General features: G+C 45.5%; 1 protein-coding gene across 7 annotated transcripts in view; it reads left to right on the top strand.

Annotated features, from left to right (window-relative positions):
• Positions 1-16925: 16925 nt before the first annotated feature.
• BAZ1A (bromodomain adjacent to zinc finger domain 1A) overlaps positions 16926-23975 on the top strand; it is a 115994-nt gene continuing 108944 nt past the window's right edge. For 4 of the 7 annotated variants that reach the window (XM_073349005.1, XM_073349004.1, XM_073349001.1 and 1 more), the window contains exons 1-2: positions 17253-17354; positions 17746-17894. In XM_073349005.1, coding sequence (XP_073205106.1) covers positions 17782-17894 — 113 coding nt within the window. In that variant the 5' untranslated portion in view covers positions 17253-17354; positions 17746-17781. Of the gene's footprint in view, positions 17074-17252; positions 17355-17539; positions 17895-23975 lie in introns of those variants that run through there. The other 3 variants (XM_073349002.1, XM_073349007.1, XM_073349008.1) reach the window with 3 other exon arrangements.

The following is a 23975-nucleotide window of genomic DNA, read 5'->3' as shown; positions in this document are numbered from 1 at the left end:
AGACGGTGCAGTATGACTGGTAGCCATCGTCGCCCATACTCCTGCGTCCTCTTTTAGCCGACCTTGGTGAGGTCGGTCAGGGGCTCCTGGGCAGACATGGGAGTGACTCAGCCAGGTCATTTCCCTTTTAAGTTTCATCTCATGGCGATTCAGTCCTGCCGGCATTCGTACTGCACCGTCTTCTGCCGAGCACCCAGGAGATAACAATGGCTAGTCATACTGCACTGTCTGCTGCCAGCAAGATGTATAAAATTAGATGAAGTGGCTCAAAACAAGAAATAGACCAGATTTGTTTTGTATTCATTTTCTCCGCCCTTCCTCCGTGAAATCAACAGCCTGCTAAACCCAGGGTTTTGAGTTCTATCCTTGAGGGGGCCATTCTGTTTCTCCTTGATGCAAAGCCACCCCCGTATTGATTTTAATTCCCTGTAAGCCAACCCTGTAAGCCATGTTGTCAGTCGCCCCTCCCTCCTTCAGAGCAACGGCAGACAATTGTTTAGCGCCTTTTTTCAGTGCAGACGCCACAGCACTGGGAACATGGAGCCCGCTCAGATCACTGAAGAAATTATGAGCACTATAAACACCACGTGCATTATCCAGCAGGATATGCAGAACCATAACCTGCAAGAAAAGCGAAACCAGGTGAGGAGAAGGTGACTGCAGTGCAGTGATGAGAGTGATGAGGACATGGACATAGACTTCTCACAAAGTACGGGCCCCTGCAGTGTGCACATTCTGGTGTCAGTTGGGCAGGTTCATGGCGTGGAACACCGATTCTGGGCCCGGGAAACAACCACAGACTGGTGGGACCGCATAGTGTTGCAGATCTGGGACGATTCCCAGTGGTTGCGAAACTTTCGCATGCGTAAGGGCACTTTCATGGAACTTTGTGACTTGCTTTCCCCTGCCCTGAAGCGCAAGAAATACCAAGATGAGAGCAGCCCTCACAGTTGAGATGCGAGTCGCGATAGCCCTGTGGAAGCTTGCAATGCCAGACAGCTACCAGTCAGTCGGGAATCAATTTGGAGTGGGCAAATCTACTGCGGGGGCTGCTGTGATGCAAGTAGCCAACGCAATCAAAGATCTGCTGCTATCAAGGGTAGTGACCCTGGGAAATGTGCAAGTCATAGTGGATGGCTTTGCTGCAATGGGATTCCCTAACTGTGGTGGGGCCATAGACGGAACCCATATCCCTATCTTGGCACCGGAGCACCAAGGTAGCGAGTACATAAACCGAAAGGGGTACTTTTCAGTGGTGCTGCAAGCACTGGTGGATCACAAGGGATGTTTCACCAACATCAATGTGGGATGGCTGGGAAAGGTTCATGACGCTCGCATCTTCAGGAACTCTGGTCTGTTTCAACAGCTGCAGCAAGGGACTTACTTTCCAGACCAGAAAATAACGGTTGGGGATGTTGAAATGCCAATAGTTATCCTTGGGGACTCAGCCTACCCCTTAATGCCCTGGATCCTGAAGCCATACACAGGCAGCCTGGACAGTAGTCAGGAGTTGTTCAACTATAGGCTGAGCAAGTGCAGAATGGTGGTAGAATGTGCATTTGGGCATTTAAAAGCGCACTGGCGCAGTTTACTGAGTCGTTTAGACCTCAGCAAAACCAATATTCCCACTGTTATTACTGCTTGCTGTGCGCTCCACAATACCTGTGAGAGTAAGGGGGAGACGTTTATGGTGGGGTGGGAGGTTGAGGCAAATCACCTGGCCACTGATTATGCGCAGCCAGACACCAGAGCGGTTAGAAGAGTACAAGAGGGCACAGAGCGCATCAGAGAAGCTTTGAAAACCAGTTTCAGGAATGGCCAGGCTATGGTGTGAAAGTTCTGTTTGTTTCTCCTTGATGGAAACCCCCCCCCCTCCCCCCGGGTTCCATCTACTTTCCTGTAAGCTAAGCACCCTCCCCTCCCCACTTCGATCACCGCTTGAAGAGGCAATAAAGTCATTGTTGCTTCACATTCATGCATTCTTTATTTATTCATCACACAAATAGGGGGATAACTGCCAAGGTAGCCCGGGAGGGGTGGTGGAGGAAGGAAGCACCGGGTGAGGGATGGAGGAGGGAAGGACAAGGCCACACAGCACTTTAAAACTTTAAAACTTATTGAATGCCAGCCTTCTGTTGCTTGGGCAATCCTCTGGGGTGGAGTGGCTAGGTGGCCAGCGCCCCTCCCACATTCTTGGGTGTCTGGGTGAGGAGGCTATGGGAACTTGGGGAGGAGGATGGTTGGTTACACAGGGACTGTAGTGGCGGTCTGTGGTCCTGCTGCCTTTCCTGCAGCTCAACCATATGCTGGAGCATATGAGTTTGATCCTCCAGCAGCCTGAGCATTGACTCCTGCCTTCTTTCACCAAGCTGATGCCACCTACCATCTTCAGCCCGCCACCTCTCCTCATGGTCATATTGTGTTTTCCTGCACTCTGAGATTGTCTGCCTCCACGTATTTTGCTGTGCTCTGTCAGTGTGGGAGGACAGCATGAGGTCAGAGAACATTTCATCGCGAGTGCGTTTTTTTTGCCTTCTAATCTTCGCTAGCCTCTGGGAAGGAGAAACGTATGCAGGTGGAGGAAAAAAAAAGGGAGAGTGGTAGTTAAAAAGACACATTTTATAGAACAATGGGTACACTCTTTCACGGTAAACCTTGCTGTTAACATTACATAGCACATGTGCTTTCATTACAAGATTGCATTTTGCCTCTTATTGCGGGTATGCCAGTTTGGTGTGAGAGATCACTCACACATGGCTGGGCAACAGAATTTGGCTTGCAGGCAGCCATGGTAAGCCACAGTCTTTTGGCTTCTTTAACCTTCATAACATGTGGGAATGGTTTCAAACAGCAGTGCCCTCATTTCCCATACGAAGTAGCCATGGGGTTGGCCATTTAAAATGGGTTGGCAATGTAAGAGGAGGGGCTGCTATTTCCCGGTTAACGTGCATCAGAAACCCAATCAACCACTCTGCCCCCCCCCACACCGAATTCTCTGGGATGATGGCTTCACCCCTCCCCCCACCACGTGGCTAACACTGGGGAAGATTTCTGTTCAGCCACAGGCAAACAGCCCAGCAGGAACAGGCACCTCTGAATGTCCGCTTACTAAAACCACCCTATTTCAACCAGGTATCCATGAATGATCTCACTCTCCTGAGGCTAACACAGACAGATAAAGAACAGATGTTGTTTGAATGCCGGCAAACACCGGGACCATGTTCTGCAATGATTCCCGACGATGTGCTACTGGTAAAGTGTCCTACCATGGAGGACAGAATAAGGCTGCCCTCCCCAGAAACCTTTTGCAAAGGCTTTGGGAGTACATCCAGGAGAGCTTTATGGAGATGTCCCTGGAGGATTTCCACTCCATCCCCAGACATGTTAACAGACTTTTCCAGTATCTGTACTGGCCGCAAATGCCAGGACAAATTAATCATTAAACACACTTGCTTTTAAACCATATATAATATTTACAAAGGTACACTCACCAGAGGTCCCTTCTTCGCCTTCAGGGTCTGGGAGCCTGCCTTGGGTGGGTTTGAGGGGTACTGGCTCCAGGTCCAGGGTGATAAACAGATCCTGGCTGTTGGGGAAACCGGTTTCTCCACTTCCTTGCTGTGAGCTATCTACAACCTCCTCCTCCTCCTCATCTTCCTCACCCCCAAAACCCACTTCCGTGTTGCCTCCCACTCCTTGGACGGAGTCAAAGCACAGGGTTCGGGTAGTGGTGGCTGCACCCCCTAGAATGGCATGCAGCTCATCATAGAAGTGGCATGTCTGGGGCTCTGAACTGGAGTGGCCATTTCCCTCTCTGTTTTTTTGGTAGGCTTGCCTGAGCTCCTTAATTTTCAAGTGGCACTGCTGCAGGTCCCTGTTATAGTCTCTGTACTTCATGCCATTGGAGATTTTTTCAAATATTTTGGCATTTTGTCTTTTCGAACGGAGTTCTGCCAGCACAGATTTGTCTCCCCATACAGCTATCAGATCCCGTACCTCCCGTTCAGTCCATGCTGGAGCTCTTCGGCGATTCTGGGACTTCATGGTTTCCTGTATTGATGGGCTCTGCATGGTGACTGTGCAGGTGAGCTCGCCACGCTGGCCAAACAGGAAATAAGATTCAAAAGTTCGCGGGCCTTTTCCTGTCTACCTGGTCAGTTCGTCTGAGTTGAGAGCGCTGTCCAGAGCGGTCACAGCTGAGCACTCTGGGATAGCTCATGGAGGCCAACACCGTCGAATTGCGTCCACAGTACCCCAAATTCGACCAGGTAAGGCCGATTTCAGCGCTAATCCCCTCGTCGGGGGTGGAGTAAAGAAATCGATTTTAAGAGCCCTTTAAGTTGAAAAAAAGGGCTTCGTCGTGTGGACAGGTGCAGGCTTAAATCGAGGTAACACTGCTAAATTCGACCTAAACTCGTAGTGTAGACCAGGCTTAAGGATTGTATAAGTATATATGCATCCACAGTATGGGGTTGAACGGCATTAATTATACTGGTGTAGTGAAAGCAATCTAACTTTCATGTGTAGACAAGGCCCTAGAAATATTAGGAATGTGAAGTCTTGTCTTCTCTTTTTGTTGGAGTACTTCTTATAGATGACTCAGAAATGAGGATTGAGAGAATTCTCAGCCCTTAATTTATGAGAAGTTGTTGAATCCTTAACAAAGAGAGCTTTTTTCACAAATGTTTTGTTGTAACACCTATTTAATTAAAAGAAAAGAGTTTTAAGAATATTTTCTCCTCAGATAATCAGATTTTATTTCCTAAGCATCTGTAATATCCAAATCCCAACAAGTACTCCAATAATTCTCCAGCTGTCCAAAGAATCTTCCAGGATAGACAAGAATTGAAATTTTAATGAAAAGCCAAAGGGGGAAAAAAGTACACAAAAAGAACACGAGCTCAGTGTTTTATATTACCTTTTGACTGTTATTTTACTTAAATAGAATAATATAAACAAAAAGCTTTAAACTGTAGAAACTATGTAATGTGGAGATTACCAGAAGTTATGGTAATGTGCTGCATTTATCAAAACAATAATATTAATAAATTTTCAACATAGCAAGTATTTCTGCAGAAATATTATGTTTTGTCTTTAGTCACTATTGATCCTAGTTATTACTTATAGCAATGTTATGGATATAGGGTTGAGTTCTGTAAACATAACTTCACTGGGACTATTCACATCAGCGAAGTTACTCATGTGCATAGTGTTTCCAGGATCAAGCTCAAAAACAGCAGTGACATTACATAGTAAATTTCACTTTATAATAGCGAGAAGTCTATAATATGTGAACAGATTTATATAATCTAATCTCAAATCATAAAAAAGAATTGTAAACAGAAAAGAAGGAGTGCAAGGACAATTATTGGGACATGTGCAGTTGTACATCCAAAAGTCATAAATTATTGCAACATATAACTCATTCTTAAAATTACTGGTTCTACTTATCAACAGGGAGGAGATTTTTCCAGTGCACTTAATTCACTGAAGGCCCATGCAGCATTTTGATAAATGCCAGGTTTGCACTATAAGCTTTTAGGTTCTTAATTTTAAGTTTGAATACACAGAGTAAGCAAACTCATATAAATCCAGGTTTCAAACAGATTAATACAAGGCAGAATATAAAAATCAAAAAGTAAAATACCATCAATCTAGTAGTAATGGTGTGGGTATAGCACAAGATGGTAAATTCATCCATCATCCTCACTTTAAATAGCCTTAATCACTGAGGAAATAAGTTTGGTGGAATGCATGAACAATTCTCACAGTATTAGACAGTAACAACAGTGTCAGTACTCTGTACCCTGTGACTGTAATTGAGTAAGAAGACTCAGTACCAACCCTTCTAGAGTTTTAACCTGGTTACAGAGACACTATTAGGAAATGACTAGTGATTACATGACACCTTTTTGCCATGTTGTAACCAGGTCAGGAGCCAACCATACTTGGTTATAGCTCTAGTGTAAATGTGATCAGAGTTATTCTCCATTAGTATAAGTTATCAGTTTAAATAGCCTTAAAACCAGTAGTTACAGATAGAAATGTGATGAAAAGAAACCTTCAAGGAATGTAGATGCTTGGGAAGTAAGCACACAACATTCATTAACATCAGTGGGAGCTGTGTGCCTAAAATCTATTAAATTCTGAAAATGTAAGGAGCAGTGATAGAATAATTCTTTCTGTGGCCCTTATTAAAGAAATCACAATAGTGCCAGGAGGGCCTGTTTAGGATTAAGTCCTTGCTGTGCTAGGCGCTGTACAAACTCAACAACAGACACAAATATTGTCCTCTAGGCTACTCTGTTAAAAGGCAAAAAGTAAAGAACTTGTCTCCATTCACAGCTGTAGTTCTGCCCAGAGGACTAGTTAATTAAGCAAATGGACAAAATTTTAAGTATAGATGAGAATGTGCTAGACACGGGACGTGATTCTAGAGCTGCTGCCTATGTGTGACTCCTATGGAAGTCAATAGGTGTTAAAATAGAACAGCAAAATCAGGAACTCAAAATCCAAGTGATCAGAGAGCCATTCAAGGACCATACTGAAACACAACTGAGCCAAACTGAAACAAAAACAAACATTTTATGAAAATCACCTGTGTATCTTTTCCTTTTGTCAACTGAAGGATATTGTTATTTATACTATATCAAAACTGGGCATACTGTTTTACAGTCTAGTAAAACACAATCGACCAAATGCAGTGGTACACACGCAGTTGGAGCATACTAGTAAACCTGGCTCACTGTCTCTGCTAAAATAGCTTAAAATAGAAGTTAAATAAAAAATTACAGCAATAAGTTGCCTTGATTATTAATGTATGCATCATCAGAATTACATAAGATATTTTTGGTTTGTAGGCATTGTGGAAGAAAAATGTTTTAAGAAGGATGGCCGCAAAATAAGATGTTGCTCACATCATTTATGTAAATCTTCATAATATGTTTGTTCCTCTCCTTTCTTATATACCTTGATCAGCAGTGAAATAATTAAAAATGTTGACATTTAAATTATCGTTACTGGGCATCTGAGGGTTTGTCTTCACAGCAATAGTTAGAGCTAGTTACACTTAAAATGTGTAGGTAATCCACCTCCCCAAGAGGCGGTAGCTAGGACAACGGGAGAATTCTAGACCTAGTGCTGTCTAAACTGGGGGTTAGGTTGATTTTAACTGCATCAATCTGGGACGTGGATTTTTCACACCCCTAAGTGATGTAGTTATGATGACCTAATTTCCTAGTGTTGACCAGATTTTAGCTTGAGTTAGGGCACTGGTTCTTAACCAGAGGTACATGTATCCCTGGGGGTACACAGAGGTCTTCCAGGGGGTACATCAACTCCTCTAGATATTTGCCTAGTTTTACTATAGGCTACATAAAAAGCAGTAGCAAAGTCAGTACAAACTAAAGTATCATGTAGGCAATGACTTGTTTATACTGCTATAGATACTATAGACTGAAATATAAGTACAATATTTATAATCCAGTTGATTTATTTTATAATTATATGGTAAAAATGAGAAAGTCAGCAGTTTTTCAGAAATAGTGTGCTGTGACACTTTTGTATTTTTATGGCTGATTTTGTAAGCAAGTAGTTTCTAAGTGAGGTGAAACTTGGGGATACTCAAGACAAACCAGACTCCTGAAAGGGGTACAGTAGTCTGGAAAGGTTGAGAGCTACTGAGTTAGGGAAAAGCAACATTTTAAAAGCTACAGCAGTGCAGTTGCACTACTGCAGCATGTCAGTGTAGACCAGGGATGGGGAACCATTTTTCTATCAAGGGCCATTGATCCACAGAAAAAAATCAATCATGGGCCACACACAGCCCCACGGGGGGAGGCAGAGGCTTGGGGCTTCCACCCACAGTGGCGTGAGACAGCACTCGTGGCTCAAGCCCCGTGAGGGGGCGCGGAGCCTCAGGGCTTCCCCTAGGCTCCCGGGTGGGGTTGGGGTGCAGGAGGGGGTGAAGGTTCTGGCTGGGGGTGCAGGCTCTGGGGTGGGGCTGGGGATGAGGAGTTTGGGGTGCGGCGGGGGGGGCCTCCGGGCTAGGGCCAAGGGGTTTGGAGTGTGGGAGGGGGTTCCGACCTGGGGCAGGGGGTTGGGGTGCTGGCTTTGGAAGGGAGTTAGGGTGCTGGAGAGGGTTCCGACCTGGGGCAGGGGGTTGGGGTGCAGGTGCGAGCTCTGGGAAGGAGTTAGGGTGCAGGAAGGGGGGTTTCAAACTGGGGCAGGGGATTGGGGTTCAGGTAGGGATGTGGGGTCTGGGAGGGAGTTTGGGTGTGGGAGGGGACTCAGGGCTAGGGGTTGAGGTGCAGGTGGGGGTGTGGGGTCTGGGAGGGAGTTTGGATACGGCAGGGGGTTCTAATCTGGGGCAGCGGGGTTGGAGTGCGGGCTCCAGCCAGGTGGCGCTTACCTGAGGCAGCTCCCAGTCAGGGGCGCTGTGGGGCTAAGGCAGGCTTCCTGCCTGCCCTAGCCCCGCGCTGTTCCCGGAAACAGCCGGCATGTCCGCCTCCTAGGTGAAGGGGCGACCAGGGGAGTCTGCGCAGCGTGTGCTGGCCAGGCCCACAGGCGCCGCCCCCGCAGTTCCCACTGACTGCAGTTCCCAGCCAATGGAAGCTGCGGAGCCAGCACTGGGGCAGCACGCGGAGCTTCCCTGATCACCCCTCCGCTCGGGAGCTGTGTGGGTGGGGGGCACTGAGGCTCGGGGCTTCTGGCCTGCAGTGTGGAGATTTGCTGTGGGCTGGATTAAATTAAGTAGCGGGCCAGATCTGGCCCATGGGCCAGAGGTTCCCCACCTCTGACACTACCCAACACCAACAGGAAGGATTCTTCCATCAGCGTAGGTAATCCACCTCCCTGAGAGGCAGTAGCTAAAATGATGGAAGAATTCATCTGACCACCTTGTACTGTGTACACCAGGGTGAGATCGGTATAGCTACACCTCTCAGGGCTATGCAGTTGGATTTTTCACCTGAGAGACATAGCTATACTGATGTAAATTCTTAGGCTTTGTCTACACTGGCAAGTTTCTGCGCAGTAAAGCAGCTCTCTGCTGTGTAACTGCCAATGTGTATACACTCCCAAGCCACTTAGCGTGCAGAAACTGTGCAGTTGCAGCACTATAAAAAAAACACCCTGAGAACAGGCATACAGCTTTCTGCACTGGGGCTACAGCGCCGTGGTGCCAGTGTAGAAACCCTGGTCAATTACAGCGCTGAAATTGGCCTCTGGGAGGTGTCCCACAATTCCTGTTCTCGCCTCTCTGGTCGTCAGTTTGAACTCTACTGCCCTGCCCTCAGGTGAACAATTGTGAGCTCCACCCCTCCATCCATCAGCATTTGGGAAGAGGAAGCTGTCCAGTCCCAGCTGCGCTCCAGCCATAGGAATTATACCTACGGGCAGCTTTCACAATGCATGACAGAAAGAGGCCATGACCAGGACACACTGCAGTGCAGGGTCAAAGTGAAGGAGCTGCAGAATGCCTACCACAAGGCATGGGAAGCAAACCACCGCTTCGGTGCTGCGCCCACAAGCTGCTGGTTCTACAAAGAGCTGGACGCGATACTCGGTGGCAACCCCACCTCCACTCTGAAGGCCACTGTGGATACTTCGGTGGCTTGTGTTCCAGTCAAGAGTGGTCCGAGCCAGGAGGAGGAAATCTTGGATGAGGATGTGGAGGGGGACCCAGAGGCAGAGGATGATTCGGAGGTCAGAGATGCATGCAGCCAGGAGCTCTTCTCTACCCTGGAGGAGGCTAGCTAATCACGGCTGTCGGAGCTTGGCAAAGCGCAAACAGGAGAGGAGTCCCTGGTAAGTGGCTTTGATTTTGGAAATTGCTGAAGTGAGTTATTGGGGGCAGGAGGGTTGCAGAAAGCAGGCTTGTTTCTCAATGATGCGTGTACCACCACATGCCTAATTTGAACAGCGGAACAGGGTGTTGATTGACTCCCTCACTTCACGAGAATCTGCTTAAGAGATCTCCATGAAACTCTCATGGGCAATTCGCTGCTGCAGGTTCTTTGGCAGAGCTGCTTTGTTTCTTGCCCCATTAAGGGTAACTTTCCCGCACCACTCTACTGTCACTGGACAGGGGGACCATTGCTGCACACAAGTGAGCCGCATAAGGGCCAGGACGGAAACTGCAGTCTTGAAGAAGACCCTCCCTTGATTCCCTGCTCACCCTCAGCAGCGAGATATCTTCCATAATGAACAGCCTGTGGAAAATGTGGGGACAGTAATGATTATAAGGCCCCCCACTACAGTGCTGGCTGTCCCCAAGAGCCACGTGCCCAGTGTACAGTACGGTCCTGGAACACTGATTTCCCCTGCCCCTGTGGTTACTCACCATTTTGGGGGTCTTGTGGCTCATGTGTGCTTGCCTGGGGTCAGCCAGTTAGTGACAGGTATGTGAATAGTGGCTGTGTTTAAAATCACTGAATCAGTGGTCTGTGTGTTGCAAACAATACTGCTTCTGTAATATGTTTCATTTTGGCTTCACAGAGATGACCTTGGGAGCCCAGCCTCCCTCTTTGTTATCACCGGCTGAATGGCTGCGCAGAATTAGAAAGCAGCCACAAAAAACTAAAGAGGACTTTCTGCGTAATGTCATGATACACTCCATGGCCGAAAAACAAGAATTGAAGGAGTGGCAGGACACCGAGAAGAGGGACTGAAAGGAGAATTCAGCGTGCCAGAACAAAGCCACAGAGCGGCTCTTAAACCTTATGGAGCGCCAAGCAGACATGCTCCAGGCGCTACTAGCACTGCAAACCTAGCAGCTCTGCGCCCACCCTCCCCTGCAGCTGCTGTCACAAAACTCTTTCCCATGAGCCCCCCAGACACTGTTAAAACACTCCTATCAATCCCCTGCCTCCAGTCTGTGCCAGCTGCATTCCACTCCTACCCTATCACAGTCCAGCCCTGCAGACTCCCCGTACCCACTGCACTCAACACCCATCCCTCTGCAGTTTAGCCCTGCTGAAGTACAGTACCCCCTGCACTGTACTCCAAACGACAAGATTGCATATGTTACCTGTACCTACACAAATCTTTAACTGTCCCAGGACCCCACCTACTTCTGGGACCCTCCCTTCCCCCATCACCCACAATGCTGATTTGTTTTTTTGTTTGTCTCTCTCCTCTGGTTGTTTTTTAATAAAAAAATTGTTTTTGTTCAAAAGCAATCTTTATTCCATTAATTGAAAGCAAACAGAGTCCTGCAAAAAACAGGCAATTTTCTTAAACCTTCACAGTGCATCGTCTGCACCAATCACAATTACTTTCTAGCATTACAAGCACTGCACTCCCAAGCATAGCAACAAATATTAGTGACTTTCAGCTTCAAATTGCTACCTCAAGGCATCCCTGATCCTTATGGTCCCACGCTGCACCCCTCTAATAGCCCTGGTCTCTGGCTGTTCAAATTCAGCCTCCAGGTGCTGAGCCTCAGTGGTCCAGCCCTGAGTGATGCTTTCATCCTTCCCTTCACAAATATTATGGAGTGTACAGCATGTGGCTATAAACATAGGAATTTTAAAGGCCAGCCGGCCTTTAAACGGCAAAAAGCACACTCAGTCATTCTGCACTTGCTCAGCCTGTTGTTGAACCGCTCCTTGCTGCTGTCAAGGTTCCCCATGTATGGCTTCATAAGCCACGGCATTAAGGGGTAGACAGGGTCTCCCAGGATCACAATGGGCATTTCAACTTCCCCTATGGTGATCTTCTGGTCTGGAAGAAAGTCCCTGCTTGCAGCTTCCTGAACAGGCCAGTGTTCCGAGAGATGCATGCATCATGCATCTTTCTGGACCAGCCTGCGTTAATGTCTGTGAAATGCCCATGGTGATCCACAAGCACTTGGAAAACCACGCGTCTCCAATGACACGGCAGCTCTCATTCTCTTGTCCTTGTGCCACAGGGCTGGGGTGAACTCATTGCATAGTCCCATGAATGTGGCTTTCATTATCCGAAAGTTCTGCAGCCACTGCTCATCATCCCAGACATGCATGATGATGTGATCCCACCACTCAGTGCTTGTTTTCTGAGCCCAAAAGCGGCATTCCACTGTGGTCAGCACCTTCGTGAAGTGTTAGTGAGAGCAAGCAGCATATTGGTCAACAGTGTGGGATGCATTCCTGCAGACCGAAGAGGCAGAGTGTGCAGTACACAAACTGTTGAAAGATGGCACCAAATGCAGATGGAAGCACAGGGATTGCTGGGATGCGAAGCAATGCATCATGGGGCATTGGGACAGGACCCAGGATGCCCTGCGACCCCCTCTGCCTTCCCAAAACTCTTAGCGGCAGAAAGAGAAATGCCCGGGGGGCAGCTGCCCAGAGTGCACCGCTCTGAATACCGATCCAAGTGCCACAAGTGTAAACACATTATTGTGCAGACAGCTGACAGTTTCAACACACAACAGCGGTTTCCTTACTGCCAGCAATATAACTCTGCCAGTGTAGACATTAGTGTAGATCAGGCCTAAGTACACTCAAGTTACTGCACTACAGCTAGGCTAGCTCAACTGAGAAGAGCATACTGGAGTTACACACAGAGTAATGTGATTAGTAGCACAAAATGATTGGATTAGCTTCTGATGAATTGTAATTTGAGCTGTTGCATTTTCCACAGCATTACTAGCTCATGCATCAGGATCGCTGGAGGGATCTGGGGCCGGTTTTGTTCAATATCTTCATAAATGATCTGGAGGATGGTGTGGATTGCACTCTCAGCAAATTTGCGGATGATGCTAAACTGGGAGGAGTGGTAGATACGCTGGAGGGGAGGGATAGGATACAGAAGGACCTAGACAAATTGGAGGATTGGGCCAAAAGAAATCTGATGAGGTTCAATAAGGATAAGTGCAGGGTCCTGCACTTAGGACGAAAGAATCCAATGCACCGCTACAGACTAGGGGCCGAATGGTTAGGCAGCAGTTCTGCGGAAAAGGACCTAGGGGCGACAGTGGACGAGAAGCTGGATATGAGTCAGCAGTGTGCCCTTGTTGCCAAGAAGGCCAATGGCATTTTGGGATGTATAAGTAGGGGCATAGCGAGCAGATCGAGGGACGTGATCGTTCCCCTCTATTCGACATTGGTGAGGCCTCATCTGGAGTACTGTGTCCAGTTTTGGGCCCCACACTACAAGAAGGATGTGGATAAATTGGAGAGAGTCCAGCGAAGGGCAACAAAAATGATTAGGGGTCTAGAACACATGACTTATGAGGAGAGGCTGAGGGAGCTGGGATTGTTTAGTCTGCAGAAGAGAAGAATGAGGGGGGATTTGATAGCTGCTTTCAACTACCTGAAAGGGGGTTCCAAAGAGGATGGCTCTAGACTGTTCTCAATGGTAGCAGATGACAGAACAAGGAGTAATGGTCTCAAGTTGCAGTGGGGGAGGTTTAGATTGGATATTAGGAAAAACTTTTTCACTATGAGGGTGGTGAAACACTGGAATGCGTTACCTAGGGAGGTGGTAGAATCTCCTTCCTTAGAGGTTTTTAAGGTCAGGCTTGACAAAGTCCTGGCTGGGATGATTTAACTGGGAATTGGTCCTACTTCGAGCAGGGGGTTGGACTAGATGACCTTCTGGGGTCCCTTCCAACCCTGATATTCTATGATTCTATGATCTTCAACCCACCCCTCTCTCCCTGAGGGGCTAGCTTGTTTGCGTTTAAATCACAATTTAATTTGAGCAAGAGGTTTTTTGTGTGGACATGAGTGAGTTAGGGGTAACACTCCAGCTAACCGGGCTGTGAAAACACTCCCTGAGTTTAACAGTCCACTTAGATAAATGGGGAAGTTCACACCTCTCCAAACTATTGTTTCAGGCTCTCTACAGGCAGACATTATTGCATCAGCTACACTATAGTATTTTATAATTTATCTTCTCAGTCTCAATGGATAGACTTGCCTTTAAAAAAATTAAACCTGAGAATCTAGGGCCTCATTCAAAACCGATTTAAGTAATTGGAAAGACTTCTATTTGCATTAGTGGGTTTTGGATCAGGCCCCTGGAGAACAAGATGGTAGCTGTAAAAAAAAAAAAAAAAAAAAGACAAAAGATCAGGTGGCAACCAATGGCAATTCAAACCCTAAAGAAGAAGAACTGAATGAGGCAAGATGGCAGAGTTGAAACAGGTGGGTAAAAAGTTTACTTTCTTGGGGTTTCAGTTTTAGGATTTGCCTACACATTAAAGTTGTTCTAGAATAGATAGGTTGTAAATTTAAAGCAGAATACCTATTCCTGAATAACTCCATGTGTAGATAAGCCCTTAAGGGCTTGCAAGGAAGAAAGCAGGAACATGGTAGTGGATGAAGGAAACAAAGGGATAGTAAATTGCAGATTTGATGGAATAGAGGGCAAGTGAAGAGACAAAAGCAGAGGAGTTACTGGGATTCAGAATAGAACTGTGGAGAGCTTTGAAGGAAAAGGAACTTCCCCCAAGTCTGGGTCCATGCAGTCCCTAGGAAATTGTTTTACTATTGAAAACACCATAGCCAGAAACCTAATATCCAGTATTTTATAATATTTGATAATATTTGTTATGCTCTCACTACAGGTATTTTCATTTACAAAATGGCATGAATGAAAACTGATCTGATTGGCTAATGAGGATTCCAGTACATATCAGCTGATTAATCAATCACTCCATACTTTTCTACCTTGTCTCAAAAATATATTTTTCAATTAAGTATTCAAAGTTATAAATTATTATAACAACTTATAAATACTGTGTAGCAAATACAAAAAAAATGTCCTGGTGAAAGTAAAAACATAATTTCTGAGATCTGTCAGAATTAATTAATTTCAATTTAAATGCTCTGCCTTTCCTCTACTAGTAGCCATTAGCTTGTAGGTATGTCATTAGGATTCAGTCCTGCTCTTGACTTGATTGGGAGCAGAATCAGGTGTTAAAATCTTGGTTTTGTAAAAACAGAAATGGTTTCAGAACTCAAAGCTAAATATACCATCCAACTGCTTTACTGGATCCTAAGCAAGAGCAATGGTACCTCTGATACCACAACCCTACCACTCAATCCTCATAGGGAAACAGCTGAAGGAATAAATAGGAGGGAGGAACAAGAGGCGGGAAAGGTGAGAACAAGAGAGAGAGAGATGGCAAGGGGGAGAAAGGGAATCTGCTTTTGATGTCACAGTTCTATCAACTCATGAATTTTTCATGGATGCCAACTAGTTCTAAAATACCGGCAACCCCAACAATTCAAAAATCATGATATTGGCTCCAGAATCATTAAATTTTAATAAGGAATTAATTTGGGGCTTATTTTATTTCCTGTCTTTTCAGCCTTCAGGGTGCTCATTTTCAAGCTTTTGTCTGCAACCTCCAGAGGTAGAAACTTCTTCTTAAATTAAAGCTGAGATTCCCATCTAATCATGTCTCCAGAAGTTAGAGCTTTAAGAAAAAGTGATATACTGCAAAATTCACCATGAAATCACAAGAACTGGCATTGCTGAATGCCATTACCACAGTATTTGTAGTTCAAAAACTGTAAGGTTTTGATGCAAAACAGACAAAAACATGATTTCAGAGGAGCTTGTTAAATACTTTTTTTTAAAATGCATTCATTTGCAATCACATTTCTGCCTTTACTACAAATTAATTTACAATGGAGAGTGAAGGCCACTGGCAAATGGAGAAAATAAAAGTGTAGGAAATTTGGGGTGGACTTGTGACAAATCCTATTAATAGTTTAAGCTAAACATGTTGTAAACTGACTAAATGCAGGAAATAAATATAGCTTAAAATGTCAATGACCAAAACCATACTTTCCACCCAGCAGAATAATTCAAACTCTGTATCATGGAAACTTTCATTTAGGCTTTGATCCTGCAATTTACACTAGTCCAGATCACTGCACCTGCATGAAGTGTCAGTGAAGTCCATGGACTTTTGATAAGCACAGGGGACTATTCAACTGCACCTATTTGCAGGATCAGGTCTTTAGATTGTAAACTCCTATTTAGGCACCAATCCTTCAAATACTTATATGCATGTGAATACTTCTACTGAGTTAATAAAGTCATTCATGTGTTTTGCAGGACTGGCACCTTACATTTTAAAATCCTCAGGGTATGGCATCTAGCAAACCTGAGTGCTCAATCAATATATTTAAAATACATTTATTGAAATAAATCCATTTAAGAACAATAACAACAGGATGTGCTTTAGTAAGGTAGTGCCTGCCTGTCCTTAGACCAGCTGAGCTGAAGGTAGCAGGTCATGCTTTGTGGCCCAGGCACCCCTAAACTGTGTATGGGAGTTATACTTGAGAATAATTTTAACCACAGTATACCTCCATGTTCCACCTGAACTCATACAGAAACATATCATTTTGGTCTTAAATAATGGAAGAGAGACATTTCTCCATAATTGTACTACCAGCACTAAAGCCTCTCAGATTGAAATTTTGTGTGAAAGAGACTATAAAGTACTTTGATATTTCTGTTCCTGGTGAATTGAGCATGTACTGTATGGCCAGTGGCTTTTCCCAAAGTTAAGAAGTCAGCGAGGGTTTTGTGTGAGTGTGCGCAGAGAATTTTCGAAGTAGCAACAGTGATTTCTGAAGAGAGAAGAAAATGTGACACGGTATTTGAAAGGTCTTTATTCCCGTCTTTGAACAAGAACTCCCACGTTAGCAGCAGCTTTCTCTAGTGTCCAAGTGACGTGTCATTAAAATCCCAACCTGCTTGGGTACCACGCGATGAGGAGGATCCAGGTCCTTGCCCATATAAGTCACCCCCCTCACTCTATAGATCTTTAGGCTGATAATTCAAAAATGGAGGATGAGTCTTCTCAGCCATTAATTAATAATGTAGCTCTCTGTCTTCCTGTGTGACACACGCGAGAAGGCACTGGGCGGCCAATAAAGATGTAGGGTAGAGAAGTGAAAAGCTCCTCCCAGCAGCTCTTCCTCATTGAGCTGAAGAAGTAGATCAAAAACTTCCCAGGAGCTGAGGGGGAAAACAGCAGAGCAAGAGGAGGAAAAGAAGCTAGGAGAGGAGATCTCTTCATATCCCACCCAGACAGAAAGGGGTCGGGACCCTATTAAACAGCAGGTAGGCAGGAGAAGGGGAGAGCCCCATTATACACCACCCAGACGGGCGGACAAGGAAGTCCCCATTACACACCAGCCGGGAATGAGAAGGGTGACCCCATTATACCCTTCCCGGCAGAGACGCGTGTACGGGGGGGGAGTCCCACTGGACACTAGCCCGGCAGGAAGCAAAGGAGGAAGAGAAGTGATCGCCGCTCCCCCTCCCCCCGCGTTTGCTGTGTAGGGAGGAGGACGCGGCGGCGAAGGGGGAGTGGAAGTTGGTGTCCGGCCCGGCGTGTGCAGGTCAGAGGCGGGGGAAAGGGGTGACCCTGCGGTCGGGGAACCGGAGGAGACAAAGCGCGATCGCAGCAGCCGGGGTATCCCCGAGCCAAGCACGTTGTGTGACTCCTGGGGGGGGGGGGAGCCGCCTCCGCCTGCTGCTCGGCGTCATGGCCCCATTGTGAGGCAGGAGGAGGAGGCGGGGGAGGAAGGATCCGCAGCTCCCTCCTCGCAGTCCCAGGCAGGCAGCGGCGTGTCAGGCACACAAAAGGCTGCCGCCGGATCCCCGTGCCGCCGCGACCCGAGCTCCTTCCCCGGCTCTCCTGGGGGGAGGGACACGCCGGGCCCCGCTCCCTCCTCCCCAGGCCGCCGCTCGCTTGCTCGCACTCACTCTCATTTTCCCTCCAATTTGAAGCGGGTCGGGGCAGGAAGGAGCGCGCGGAGCGGGGCGATGCCGTTGCTGCACCGAAAGCCCTTCGTGAGGAAGAAGCCCCCCGCCGACCTGCGGCCCGACGAGCGCGTCTTCTACTGCAGGGTCACCAACGAGATCTTCAGGGACTACGAGTAAGAGACCCCCCCCTCCTCTCCCCCCGCGCGTGTGTCCGCTTCCCCGGGCGGGCCAGGGCAGTTTAACCTCCCGAACGGCTGACATCTGGGGTGGGAGGGGATTCCCCGCTCGGCGCCCCGGGAACCCTCCGCTGGGAGCGCTGTGGCCGACGAGCCGTACTCCTCTCCGGCGCGGTGCCCCGCGCAGACCGGGGGAATCCCCTCCCCGGAGCCCGCCTCACCCCCGGGGTCTCGTCAGGGTTAGGGAAGGGAGGTCCCTGGGGCGGCGGGGAAGCCGCTGGGCGAGCTGCCCCGCGCGGTGTCACTGTCCCTGTGCCTCGGCCGCGGGCCGCCAGGGGCGGCGGGGAAGTGAAAGTTGAGCGGGCGGCAGTAAGTGCCTGGCCCGGCCCCCTGCTCCTTCGGGGGAGCCGGAGCCGCATGTCGGCGGCTACTAGGCCTCGGTGTGTGAACCAGCCCCGCCCACAGAGCAGGGGCACAACGGTTACCGGGCCGCCGGCACCGAACCTCCGCGCGCCTAATGCGGCGGCTCGGCTGCGCGGCGGCCGGGCCTGGGTTTAAATAACGCCGCGGGGAAGCGGCGGCTCCTGCGTGCGTGCGGAGCAGCCTGACATGTGCTAGCCTCACTATTGTTGTCGTAGCAGCCGGGCCGGGGCGGCGGGGGGCGCAGCATGTGGAGTCAGCTCAGCCTCCCCGCGACACTTAACCCCTTGTTCTCGCCCGGGGTTGCTGCGCCGCCGCGGGCAGCCCCTGGCGTCGCCCCTGCCAGCTCCAGTGCACTGCCGGGTTGGGAGTTGCTGGGTGACCGTTTGAAGTCGCTCCCAGCTCCCGGTCTTGAACGTGCCCTGCCCCAGCGGTTGCAGTTGCTCGGCCACCTAAGCAATAGTAGGGGGGTTCTTTCGTCACACAGCTTTGCAGCCCCGAGACTCGTCCTTTGCGGTTGGGGAGGGTTCCTGGGGGCGGAGGATGTTGCATCTGGCCTTGAGGGCACTAGTATCAGGGGTATTATTGACGCATCTTTAATTCCAAACACTTTGCAGGCTCTCTGGTCAGAGCAGCCTCTTAAGGTCTTCTATGGCTCCCCTTAATAAGTAACTGAGCTTCTCCATGTCAGAGGGACACCAACTTAATGCAGTAAAAACACCTCAAACAAACCCAGCACAGTTTCAAGTAGTACACTTGCCCCTCAGGTTCCCCCTCCAATATTAATAGTTTTACAGTAATTTTTCTATTTTTTTAAATGTTTCTTTCCCTTGTTTTTGTGTTAATCTGAGAGAGATTGTGAAACAAAGTGTTGTCATATGTACAAGGTATATTCAAAAAGCAGAGACAATTATTTTTCTCTATTTTCTCTTACTTACGCTGATTATAATTATTACTTTGTAACAGCAGTGGGTAAGAAGTCTTTAGAGAGATACGACATTTTTAAAGCTGACCCTTTTAACTTTACAGTCTGATCCAGCATTCTTTCTAAAATATGAATGTTAATTAACCACCTCCATCCACCCACAAAATGTTCCCAGAAATCAAATCTTGTCTTGTATATTTTTTTAAATTAATGCAGCCTAGTGAGATTAAATCAGAAATACTTTCGTTTGCAGCATATGAAATTAGAGCACACCTAAATCTTCTCATGCTTGGACTTGTTTTTGCTACTAAAAAAGACTTCACCTAATAAAACCTTAAAAGAAGTTGGATTAAGTACTTCTGAAAGGGTTTTCTGAGCAAAGTAGTGAAGGAGAGAATTTAAAAACAAAAACCCTAAAGAAAGTTTATTAAGAAGTGTAGTTTGGAAGTGTTTGCATTAAAGTCTCAAGGATGTAAAGGGAAGGAACCTAGGGACCCAAGTCTTTCTGCAGAACATAAGACTTTTCATAATTCCATTATTTTGAAAGTTTCTTTTATAAATTAGAATTGTTATCACAGTATTATAGCTGACTCTCATTGACATCCCAAATGAAAATCAAGTGTGTATGTCCAATTTAGAAAGACACTTAGTGGGATGAAGCTTTCCTAGGTGCATTGAAGAGGTGTGAAGATTAAAAAAATAAGAATGTCACCCATTCTATGGAAAGGGCCAAATTCCATTTTTAAATCTGGTTTGTAGGCTGAAGGATAAATTTTGGATTATATACTACACTCAGGTCTCAATGAATCTCCCCCCAGATCTGATGATACTTTGCATATATATTCAAGGATTGAACATGGCCTTCATGTACTCACTAACCTCTCGATTACTATTTATCGTATTAGATATCGCTCTGTGGGAAAATATTCTCTCACTTTCTGGACCACTACTATTTCTGCACTCACCTGTTCTCCTGTATCTGTTTCTCGTCCCCTTGCTTTGTTTCTGATGGTGTTTAGGCTGGAAGAAAAGGTGGTATGTCTTTAGTTTGGGTTGGTTATTTTAAATCAGGTTAGCCAATATGATTTGAAACATCACTTAACAACTTGTATAGTCATAGTTTAACATCTTTAAAATTGTGTTAGCTGGTTGTGGTGTACCCTAACTGAGAGTCTAGAATCCCCATCTACCATGTTTTTAAAGGTGGCAAATTCTGTCTCCACTAGTTGTAAAGTGGCATTTAAAAGTGCGTTAGTGAACACATTTGGAAAACCTACCTTTTTTCTTCTCTGTGTATGACCAATGAGATTTATGAGGGCTGGGGAGTTCACACTTTCCAGACCCATTGTTTATTTTATGCTCTGTGCAGTTGGGAAGACAACACTGCCTCGGTGTACACTCACTTTGTATTTAGATTACTTTTGCAACCATAAAACCTAGAATTTTTTTTTTTTTTTTTAAGTTCAGATTGCACAGAATCTGAATTAGCCACATAAATACATCAAGTAGGCTGCTGGATCTAGCACATTAGGTGTTAGACACCTCAGTTTACATTATGTGCTTAAGAGTTGGTATTTGTGCAAACTTGCAGTAATACCAACGGAAAACTTGGAAATCATCTGGCTTCAAATTTACTTTTATAATTACTATTAGTAGCAATAGAGATGTATTTCTCACATTTTTGTGTCATCTCTTTGCTGCTGGAGAGCCATCACGATAATAACCAATGCATGTAGAACTCAGCAGGACTAACATTTTAAAAAGACCTTTTTTTAGTGATTCAGAACTTGTTTTCCAATAGGGTGAAATAATATTTCATAATTCTGTAATCTATAAAAGAGAGGTTATGCAGTGAGATGGCAAAATTTGCAGGTGGCACAGTTATTTAAGGTTATCGAGACTGGAGAGGACTGGAAATCTTTAGTGACACTGATCAAAGACAGGGAATTAAATAGTAGGATGGCACATGAAATTCAGTATTGACAGTTGCAAGATATTGCATGCTGGAAGGAATATTTTAAATTATTCTCATACCTGACTAATAGTAGTAGTAGGCATCCTTCAGTCTTGAGAGACCACGGATATGCACCGTGAGAGGTAAAAACCAACTGAGTAAATCTTTATGGCAGCCATGGCTGTGACTGAAGAGACCCACTCGAGAGAGAATTTTGGCTGCATCTGTCACATTTAAAGGTGGTGTTTCAACCCTTTGGGCTCTACCTTCAGCGAGCTCTTTTCTCCTCTGCTAAGCTGGACTGCTTCTTCTCGTAACTCTGGAGACATTTGTTAAGCTCTTGTTTCCAAAGGCTGTGGTCCTGAATATGATCTTCCCAGTTATCTACATGCATGTCCATTTCTTTGAGGTCTTTCTTGCAAACGTCCTTGAAACGCAATTTTGGGCATCCTTTGCATCTTTTTTCAAATGCCAATTTGCTGTAGTGGATGTCCTTTGGGATGTGCCCATCATTCATCACACATACCCAAGCTATCATAGGCGTCTCTGTTTGAGGAGTGTTTTCATGCTGGGTATGCTGGCCCGCTTGAGCACCTCAGTGTTGGTGACTCTGTCTTTCCAGGAGATTTCAAAGATTTGACAAAGGCAACATATATGAAAGCTGTTAAGCCTCTTTTCCTGATGAGAGTCTAAGGTCTATGCCTTGCTCCCATACAAAATTGTGCTGATAACACATGTACAATACACACAGATCTTTTGTGTTTTCTGTCTGTTTAGAACTTTACTAGGTTCTAAATTAACTGTAACAGGTCAGGAAAAAGATCTGAGTATCACTGTGGACAGCTCAGTGTGTAGCGGCATCTGAAAAAACAAATGTTAGGAAGCATGAGAAATGGAATGGAAAAATTATAAAGCCATTTAAAAATTGGTGGTGCAATGTGAGGTGCAGACCCGTGCAGTGTTTCTTCCATATGAAGAGAGACTGAAAAGATTGGGAGTGTTTAGTACAGAGAGGAGAAATAAAGAGGGGACGAGAGATACAAAATAATGAATGGCATAAAGAAAGTAGTTGGGGCACTTCTGTTTGCCCTGTCTCATAATATAAGATCAGTGGGACACTTGGTGAAATTGAAGGTCAGCATATTTGAAACTGGTCAAAGGAAACATTTTTACACAACTGCACAATCAGCGAGTGAAACACATTGACACCAGATATTATTGATGGCGGTAGTTTAGCAGAATTCCAAAAATGTGTAAATGGGTAATGAGAGCGTACATAGTTACATTACAGTGTTGGTTTATTATTTTTTAAAGAGAAACCCAGAATTTTGGAATATATTCTTCAGGGAATAGCTAACCTCTAACTAAGGATCTTAGGAAGAAATTATCTATAGGCAGATGAGTCCATAACTGCTCACTTTGGGGTGTTTTGTACATTGCTTTGAAGCATCTTGTATTGACCCCTTTTGAAGATAGGATATTTTGGAACATAGGAAATGCCATTCACACCAGCATCCTTGTAAGTCAGTATCCTAACATCATGCCTATGTGTACATTGTATGTTAGATGCTGATAGGGATCCATGTTAAAAAAAAAAAAAAAAGATGACTGACTTGAGAAAAGGTTTTTCTTTTCTAAATTCAGGATAATCCATTTATGTTCTACCCTTTACATTGGGTTTAGCATATGGCAGGATGAAGTAACATTTTGCAATATTTGATGCTTGTGTTTTTAATTCTGTTTTAAGTAAACTTCCTTTCCTTAGTATTTTAAACTTTCCAGAAAAAGAAATTGATTTGAAATAAGCTTATTCTTAGACACAATAGAAACATATATTTAGTAGGTCTTGGGGTAAGTGAAAACATTTGAATATGTTCAATTTAATCAGAACCACACACATCGTTTTGGCAGTTGCACAAGGCTCCAGAAACTCCTAAATCAGGCTTCTGCGGCCTTTCACAAAGATTCTCAGTGCAGAAACTGGATGCAATTTCATTTTTTTTAATTGAATCTGACTCATAATAAATCCTTTTTACTTATTTAGTAACAGGATTGAGCTACTTTTCAAGGCTTTTGCCCAGGATTTTGTCAATGGGTTTATTCTTGCATAAAAAGTTAACTGTTTACATTGCTAATACTTTATACATTTATAAATATAAATACAACCATGCCATTCAAATTCATGCTTTAGCATAAAGGCCTCCAACAAAAGGAAGTCCAACTTAATCTCTGGATTGCAACTTGATTTTTGCTACTCTGGAACCCATGGAAGTCAAATGGGGTTTACATAGGCTGAAGGGTTCATGCTGATGGGCCTCAACTGCCATTCCATATGAACTTCATCCCAATATGTTCAGGTGCAGAGATCTTGGAACAGTTGGTGATATTAAAACGCCATATATGTCACATCTTTTCAACATAAAGGGATGTGATAAGGACACAATGGCAATTTTAACTTTAAATGTATTTGCTTTTGTGAATTTAAATGCAACATGCTCAATCAAGCCTTTTATTTTTCGATTTCTTTTAATATAGAATATTGTAACTATCACTACTTAGCTGTATTGGTAGCTTCTATTTACATAACTACAATGGCACAAATATGCCTCCATGGAGCAGGAGTGTTGGAATATTAAAAATCTATTGACATGATGTTGGATTTTTGTTCTCTCAGACCCAGTTTCAGTGAAATTATTAATATGTTACAATAACATGTTAATGACCTGTGACTTAATTTATCTGTCTGATGTGCTGTTTGTAGCTGCTGGCTAAAGTGAAG

This window comes from Lepidochelys kempii, chromosome 6 (assembly GCF_965140265.1).
Source record: "Lepidochelys kempii isolate rLepKem1 chromosome 6, rLepKem1.hap2, whole genome shotgun sequence".
Taxonomy (NCBI): Eukaryota; Metazoa; Chordata; order Testudines; family Cheloniidae; genus Lepidochelys; species Lepidochelys kempii.
Note: the sequence above shows the minus strand (reverse complement) of the source record. Positions and strands in the feature narration are given on the sequence as shown.